General features: G+C 32.5%; 1 protein-coding gene across 1 annotated transcript; it reads left to right on the forward strand.

The window, feature by feature from the left end:
- Positions 1–2,956: 2,956 nt before the first annotated feature.
- On the forward strand, positions 2,957–6,703 carry LOC141676687 (uncharacterized). The gene is made up of 4 exons (XM_074482388.1): positions 2,957–3,496; positions 4,874–5,032; positions 5,172–5,280; positions 6,125–6,703. The coding sequence occupies exons 1-4, from the start codon at positions 3,191–3,193 to the stop codon at positions 6,346–6,348; spliced, it is 798 nt and encodes a 265-aa protein (XP_074338489.1). The 5' UTR covers positions 2,957–3,190; the 3' UTR covers positions 6,349–6,703.
- Positions 6,704–9,446: the final 2,743 nt, after the last annotated feature.

Below are 9,446 nucleotides of genomic sequence, written 5' to 3' on the forward strand. Positions count from 1 at the left end.
TGGAATAACTTAGAAACAAAGAAAGATAAAACACCCTAGGGGGAGAAATAAATATCAAATGAGGATCGTTTAAGTGAGATACTCAAATAGTAGAAGAAGCTATTAACAAATGTCTTTCCTTTTAGCATGGTAGATAAAGAAGAAATTGAAGAAGGACAGATAATTGAGAAATGTGCTCTTGTTGGATTCGAACCATCGCTTTGATTAAAGAAGTGGAATCTAAAGCTATCGAAGACGAATAATTTGAAGAGGAAGACGCATTCTCAGATGACTGCTTAAACTATGGAAACGAAATCATCAACCACACTTATGCTGAAGCTCATGACTCAATTATAAGGATGAGGGAAAGAATTTAAAGTGCATTGGTGAGGAAGTCATCCAGAGCAGAAAGAGAGAAAACTTTGAAGGCAACCAGAAAAGGTAGTAAGTGGGATGGATTAAAGAAAAAGATGGAAAAACCAGAAACATATCTTGATAATCATATTGGGAACAAGATTCTTTAAAACATCTTAGAGGACTTGAGAAATCGATATGATAATATCCATGAATTATATCCTGAGTTTAGTCGAGTGATCACCAACGTGACAGCGATGTGTCTCTCAGGTGGTTGGAGAATTTGTGTGAATCACTCATCCGGAAACTTAATGAAGATAACCTCTAGATTTTAAAAGAAGATGAACATGGTTGAAGTGTTTCTTCTAGATAAAATGATTTCATTCTCCAAGATCAACACACTACCAAATGAATATCTCAGAGATAAAAATTTTCAAGCCATCAGAGATGTGTCTCCTCGTGCATTTGAGAAACCTAAGGTGATTAAGATCTTTAGAGAAAATAAAATACACAATCTGACCCTGACCCATGCAAGTCTGAAGAGAGTGCAATATAAATATCTATCATTTCTGGAGAGTAGGTTGAGGAGTGTCAGAGCAGAAATAACCTTTAAAGGAGTAAGAAGATCTGGCGCAGATATAGCTACACCTGAAATTTTTTATGCCTGTAAACTGAATAATAAGATGTTGTATGATGAAGAAAGAGATATGAGAAGGGTCAAAAGGGAATATTACAAGATAATTTATGTGGGTGACGAAGCTAAGATTAACTTAATGAGAGATAATGAACCTCTGATCTGCAAAGACGAAGATGAGCAGATGGCTTTCAAAATAAATAATAGCAAGATAAAAATCTCAGACTTCAGGTTGAGCAATTCATGGTCTATCAATCAAGTACTGATAAAAGTCAAAATGTCAACTTGCAAAGAAGACACACTTGTATTGAAGCCAATAATGCCAGCCTACAAGAAAGTGTTGAAAGAAGAAACGATCTACAATACACACAAAGTGCAAGATCATCCTCAAAGAGTTACAGTCTATGTGCTCGAGACAAAATCAGAAGAAGACTTGACAAGTTAAAAGAGCTCAGTATTGAAGAAAAGCCCGACGATGTCTCTCATCAACAATCTGCACAAGCTCCAGAGTTAAAGAAAAGAGTTTTTTAAGAGAAAAACTACTCATCCAGAATCCACTCAAGAAGGAGAAGGAAGCCAAAACAAGAAGTAAAGAACTAAGAAGTAGTTTATTCATTCAGTCTAGAGGAACATTTCTTTTTTCTTGTACTTACATTTAAGAAATCTGCAATTGTATATGTGATCCAGAATGTACTTAATATTATTTCCTACTTTCCGTAATTACTTTTTATTTACTTGTCAGTTGAGTTATCCTTTAGGGATTTGCTTGTCAAACTCTACCAATTAAATATGGGAAGATTGTAAAGCATAATGTAACGTAATATGTAACCGAGTGAATATAGCTCAACATGAAAAAGAAATAGGTAAATAATATTAATTGTGAAGCAAGGAATCTAGAAGACGAAGATTGGATAAATACAAAGAATCAAAATATGGAATTAATACACTAAGTCCGTAACCAGGTCATGGAAAGAAGTTCATTAATATGTTCAAGCCTTCGTGAAGAATAAAAGATCAAAGGACTGAGTGACAAGAAAATGCAGTGATTCACAGTATTAAAAATCGCATGATTCTAGTGGACAAATCTCAAGAATCTATAAGAAGACAGACATCAAGTGAGTAATAAACAGGAACAAAAATGATTAGCTCAATGTTAGTCGTTTGTGAAACTTTACGTTTAAATCAAAAGAATTTAGTTGAAAACATGAAGTGATTTGCAGAGACTAAAGATCAAAGAAATATTCAATGGTTGAAATTATTCTAAGGCAAGTTTACAAGTAATAAAAATTTTCAAGGCCCAAAAATATTTCAGTCCAGGTCAAGTCATCTCCAAAGCCCAAATATGCAGAGCCCAAAAGCTACTAAATGACAAGTGATTCTAAAGAGTTACAAATCGACAATGTATTTTTGATTTACATAATCCACAAATCGACAGTGTATTGTCGATTTTCTTAAACCTACAAATCGACCAAGTGATAATTAATTTGTACTAATCGACCAGTCAACTGTCGATTAGTAGGAATATACAATCGATTTATAGAAACAAGCTGTCGATTAATACATGTTGTATTATCGACTAGAAGAAAAGAAGAGTTTTGTATTATCAATTAGTAGGAAAAGAGAAGCAAATCAGAACACGTGGCTCACAGAGTGCCACGTGTACAAAGATTTGAAAGTCTACACAAAAAGAAGCAGCAGTAAACTGAATTGATTCATTCATCTTCTGAGCAACCAACTTCATTGAAGACAATATTTATTAACTTGTAAATATATTGTTATGCTGCTGAATTTATAATAGCTAATCATTATTAATTAGAGTGTAACAACCTCAAGATTTATATTAATAAAATAATATATACATCAAATTATTCTGTACCTATATTTGATTCCGTTCTTCAACGGAAAACATAAAATTAATTGAAAAAAAATTGGATATCGTATTCAACCTCGTTATGCGGCCAACAAATATAAAAAAAAATTGGGGAATGTCGGGGCCAAAACGACCCGTTAACTTGGCTTGCTGTTAAGGCGGCCTGTAACTAGACAAGACCACTATGACTCTATGAGAAGTGAGAAGTGAAGGACCATGCTTATACCTGCTTCGTCTTACCTTTTCAATTCTCGAGCACCAATCGCATCCAAATACGCTACTCTAAAGTCTGAAGTTGTGTATACAAACCTAAATACGTACATTATTACTTACATAAATTTGATCACAAGAAAATGTCGCGCGATGAATTTAAACCACGCTACCAGAACATCGTGGTCATGAGACACGGGGATCGTATCGACAACTTTGAACCATCGTGGGCGATAAATGCAGAAAGAAAGTGGGACCCACCTCTTGTTGAAGCGGGTAAGACCCGGTCTTTTAATACGGGTCGGAAACTCCGTCAGAATCTGGGCTTTCCTATTCATCGGGTTTTTGTTTCTCCGTTTCTTAGGTGTCTTCAAACTGTTGCCGGAGTTGTCTCGGGTCTTTGCTCCCAAAATCATGACCCGACCCGGATTGATCCTACTATCTTAAAGGTACGCTCACATATTGTTTTTTTTTTAATTACTTTTTTAGTTAGCAGTATTTATTTTGTTTTCTATGATGCTAAATTGATGCTTAATTTCTGATAATATTTTTTCCCTACTGCTTTATACATTGAATTTATTCTCTTTTTTGTCATTTTCATTAAGCTGATGTAACATGTGTAGATGCATTTCAAGTGCTATCTGGTCTCTACTAGAGCCGGCTTGGTTGTTTTTAATAAAAAACTTATCGGTTCAGTTTGGTTCAGTTTCTTAGTTTTATATGTAACCCGTCCGTCATAAAGTTTTTTCGGATCGATTAATTGTTTACCAATTACAGTTTTTAATAAGACATTTTTTGATAGTATATTATTACGATAATTTTTTTCAATAGAATAACTGTAGTGTGTTATTTATTGAATGATTCAATAAATAAAGGTCTGGAGTTTGATTCCTCCAGGGCCTTAATTTTCTTCATACTTAATTTGGACATCAAGGCAAACAAAGCTCCAAAATGTTGAGCTCCTAGTAATCCACTCTCAGCCCAAAAATGGGCTTTCTATCGAAGGAAAGTGTTAACATGTATGTATACTATATGATTGCCGTAAATCCTCCAGCTTACATCTTAAGGTTTTGGGATAAACAGTATATTAACACTAGTCAATGCAGCAGTTTAGAAGTTATCTGTTGTAAAAAAATACATGATGATTACCCAACTCTTTATGTAGAAAAGCACTTAGTGGGTGAGTGTGACTGTTTAACTTGTTGATGAATTTATAGGTACAGCTTAGTGCTGTCATACTCTATAAGGGGATGTTTCATTAGATAATGATTGTGTTTTCTAGGGTATGAACTGGTTCAGTATTCTATGATGAGGTTGCAGAATTTATATCTATCCCGACTTGGATCAAACATCATTTTTTCACGCTAAATATACCAATGTTATTAAATTCACAAGATCAACCACTCTACCAAGATATCATTTTTACTTGGATTAAACTTTGAATTGACTCTGCTGTTTTGCAAATTCAAAAAAGCTAAACCTATATGACTCTGGATTAGGGCCTGAGGAGGCTGAGATTTATGCGGACCTTGGAGTAATGTAGATGTTTTAGTACAGAGATATTTAAATATATTATTTTTATTTTTATTTACTTCTTTGGCTTGAGTGGAATACCGAAGGACATCCGAACTTTTAAAATAAAAAACATCTTAAACTTGGCTGAACAATTCAATTTAATTAATTGAAATCATAGAAAGTGTTTCTTTTGTTGTTTATTTTACTGTGTCTAATCGATGCTCCCTTCTTCGTACAGCTTCATACTCTTTTTTTTATGGATCCAACTTTTACCTATGTAATGTTGTGTCTTTCACTTGCTCGGGTCTTAGGTATCAGTAGAATATGGTTTGTGTGAAATGTTAAACACTACAGCCATAAGGCCTGCAATGGCTCCTGAAGATGGTGACTTCACCTTTGACATCTCAGAGTGTGAAGCTACGTTACCTAGGGGGACAGTTGATCCTACAGTGGAGCCCGTGTATCAAAAGGTAACCGTAGTGAGAATCATTTGTTTCTATGCCAAATTATATTTTAATCCTCTGCTGTATGAGATTAAAATTACTGATTTTAAATGCATTAATTATTTGTTATTTTAACTTTTGGGGTTTTTTTCCCCACAAATTCTAGTTGCCAAGATGGGAAGAAACAGTAGCAGCTGCTAGAAATAGATATGTGGATGTTATTAAAGCTCTTGCTGATAAATACCCTTCAGAAAACTTGTTGCTTGTCACACATGGTAGCCTCTCTGTTTTTTTTAATAAGCTGTTTTTTTCCTTTGTACTATTTTATGTATGGCGATGTCCCATGTGGCATGCAGTCAGTGGCAGAACCTGGATCCAAGACCAGGTGGGCACAATTTAAACATTGAAAAAAAAACCTCACCTAATAAAATCCCTTGTAATTCATTAATGCATAGTGTTGGTTATAAACCCTGGAAGGAGGATGGATTTTGGCCACTGCATGTAGTGATTGGAGTGTTGAGTTTCCATGATCACAATAATCTTAAAATCCCCCACATTGACGCTTGAAACTAGCTGCATCATATCTGTGTAACAGATTCAAAATGTATTTTGCAATATTTCTTCTCATTACGATGGCACAAATAAATTGGTTAAAGTTATTTTTCATTGGTCTGACTTGTTCCAAAATTATCTTGTTAGAGCAAGTCCAATGGTGATGTTAAAATAGATGTAGCTATTGCTATAATTTGAAACAAAAAAGTGGTTTTTGATGCTAAAATAGAACTTATGGTCCAATGATAGATGCAAAATAGCACAAAATATATCCAAATAAAGCTTTATTTCAAATTATATAATCATAAAATACACAACTATACCTGTCATTATTACTTTATTAATGCATTTTGCCACTTGCACACTTATGTGGCAATTATAGCTCCATCTATACTTGATTCTATATTTAGAACTAAGTATATAGCACTTTGCTAGCACCAAGTATAGCATCCATTGGAGTTGATTTTTTTTGTGTGAGTGCTATATTATAGCAATAGCACCCACTTTAGTACCACCATTGGACTTGCTCATATATTCTAAATCTGAATCTCCTTCCTAAATTTGCAGCTGAAGGAGTTGGAGTATCAGTTTCCGAGTTTGCGAAAGAAGAATTAACTGTATACGAAGTTGAGTATTGTGCATATTCAGAGTTACAGAGATCCATCTCCTTGGGCAAGGACAATACGTATACTACAGGAACTTTTCAGGTTCTTCTTGGTAAAGTTGTTGAAACCGGTATCAGCTATTACCCTGTCAGCTCCACGAATGAGGATGTTCCAAGTGAATCCTAAACGGAACGGAATTCAGTAATATTGAATATGCCATGAAATTGGTGGGCATGTAGATTATTCCTTGTAGAATTATCAATCTATACCCAACCATTCGAAGTTGAGACAAAATTGGATGACTATTTGTTGGTTGAAGATTTAGTTCAATGTATCTAGGAACAACACATTGTTTCAGTGTTTTCTTTTTTCACCCACTGAGAGTAACTTCCTTGTTCATTTCGTCCCACAAGTAAATTTTTTTTTGAACTTCCATACAAAATCAGTACATGAAATGTTGGGTTTATGCCCCTCCAATATTGGGTTTTTTGCTGTTTCGTTCTCTACGAACTTTCTTTATTCCCATGTATAAACCATCGAAATTTAGCTTAAAACCCCAACTTTTTAATACCCGGGTCTCTTGAATAAAGGGTCAACAAAATAACACCCAAATTTGTGTGCAAAATCATACTTTGTACAAAAAATTTAAAGGTAAGTGAGGGGATTTTGTTAAATAGCAGCAGATGGATTAACAGAGTATCTAAATCAACTAATGGGTTCAAGGGTGTGTTTGAAGTTGCTGTTTATGACAACAGCTTTTCAGGGAAAAGCTTTTCAGTTAAAAAAAATTCAGTTAAAAAATTATTTGGTAAAATTTAAATTTAAATTTAAAAACTGTTTTTCGGATAAGTGATTTTGGCATAAAACTTGCTGTTAGAGAAAGTAAGTCGCCCATATTTTTATAAAAAGCTATTTTTCAAATTTTGGGGATCATTTCACCATCAAAACTTAACAAAAGCATTCTTATTTTTATTTTTTTGCATCAAAACATATACATATAAAAAAATTACCAAACAATTATCTGATTTTTATAACAGAACTTTTTTCAACAACAATTTTTCTAATAGCACAATAATTTTTAACAGCAATCTCAAACATAGAGTAATTCTCATTTGGGTCTTGTCGCTGCTTCTCAAATTTTCGTTGCCAATAGTTTCACCAAAAGGGTATGTGTGTATTTATTTATATGTTCTGTGTGTTAGAAAATTCCGTTCTTTAGTTCTTTTTTTATGTAGGGATGCAAATTAATCCGATCCGACGGTTATTCGAGTCGAAACCCGATTTTTTAGATAATTTGAACCCGGTTTTTTTAATTTGGATTTGGATATAGATTTAATTTTGTAACCGAATTTTTTTAAATTTGAAATTGGATATAGTAATATCCGATCCAAAATCCTATCCAAATCCGATAAGAACCCGAACTCCAAAAAAATACCCATATATAAGGTTACTCCAATAGAAACCAATTTAAAATAGAAAATAGAAATCAGATAATTTTTTTAAAAAAATTAATTCGAAATATAACACATATGATATGCAAATCGATCGTTGAGAGATGTACAAAAATACAGTGAAATCGGATTTTAAAAAAAACTTACGGTTTGACGAGAAAAATCAAATTAGAAACGGAGGGGAAAAACTAGAATTGGGTGTGGGAGAGTGCAGAGTAGTTGGGTGGGTGATTTAGGGGGACCATTAGATTAGGTAGATCTAATGGCTTAGATTGGTTGCTAGTTTCTATTTTAATTTTAGTTTGTATTTGATTATTCCCATATATATATATATATATATATATATATATATATATAGGGTTTTGGTCCACAACCCTTGGTGGTTGTAGTAACCACCTTCCGCATTGAAACATAGCGGCAGATATTGCCGCAATGTTTCATTGCAAAGGCTGCAATGAAACATTGCTGCAGATGTTGCCGCATTGTTTCAATGCAACAATACCCCCGCATTATTTCATTGCAACAGCGCAATGAAACAATGAAGCAGTTATTTAATTTCTTAAATAACAAAAAAATATATTTTAATGATTTAATTTATTTCCGATAATAACGGAGTTAAAAAGTATATAACTAATTTGAACAACAACTTGTTTCTATATTTACTAATTTTATTACTACTTCCCATTTATATTATCAATTGTATAATGAGTTAAGAATTTAAAATTTAATTAGATATATAATCGGAAAAATAATTAAAATATTAGTTTTAATGAAAAAAATAAAAAAACACAGATGATAACTGAAATGTTCAATGTTATGATTGTTTATTGATCGAAAGGTGTCGTCTTCTATGCCTTGAACTTTTTTGAGTGAATTCTACATAAACTATTTTAATTTAAATTTTAAATATTTCAAATTTATGTATAATAATACATTTGTACTGTATAATGAAGTTATACTGAATTAAAAAAAATTATACAATTTTTCCATTTTAAATAAATAAGAACAAAATAATAAAAAAAATCTCCCCCTCCCGAATGTGTCAATGCGGGAGGTGTAAATCACAGCCACAACATATTTAAAATACGTGGGCGGGTGGTTGAAGAGCCACATGGCGCATTGTTTCATTGATGGGGCCGCAATGACACAATGCGGTAGGTGACCGAGTTATTCTAAGTTATTTTATAATTTTTATAGGTAAAGAAAATTCAATAAAATTTCATTTTTTTAGTTTTTCACATTTTTAATATGTGCATGATAACATAACAAGAAATTTTTATATAGTTTGTTACCAAGAAATTTTTAACATTTTAGAGGCTAAGTTATTTTATATTTTTTATAGGCAAAGAAAATTCGATAAAAATTCATTTTTTTAGTTTTTCACATTTTTAATTTTTAACATTATATTTGTTTATTATAAATTAAAAATTGATAAATTAAATTCGACAATACAAGAAAGATAAATATTAAATAATTTATTTCATTAAAATAGAAAAGGAGTACATTCAAATATTTTCTTAAACAAAATACATAATAACTTAAACATTTTATTCCGACGAGAATGATCAAGTTTTAACGGTATTGGAAGAACCGCCTTTATCACCCTTTGTTAGATATATTTGATAATGTCATGACTAATATGTCTTATGTTTAGCTTTCAGTTCTTGTGTGAACAGGATAGATCAGTACTTAACTGTTGATCAATGCTTATACTGGAAGTCAGGACTTAAGGATATCAGTACTTATATTATCAGGAGATAATCATCAGAAGATAGATATCAGAACTTAAGTGCTGAAGGACGATCAGATAAGGACAGTAGCTGATTAAAGGAA

The sequence above is a fragment of the Apium graveolens genome, chromosome 8 (genome assembly GCF_009905375.1).
Source record: "Apium graveolens cultivar Ventura chromosome 8, ASM990537v1, whole genome shotgun sequence".
NCBI lineage: Eukaryota > Viridiplantae > Streptophyta > Magnoliopsida > Apiales > Apiaceae > Apium > Apium graveolens.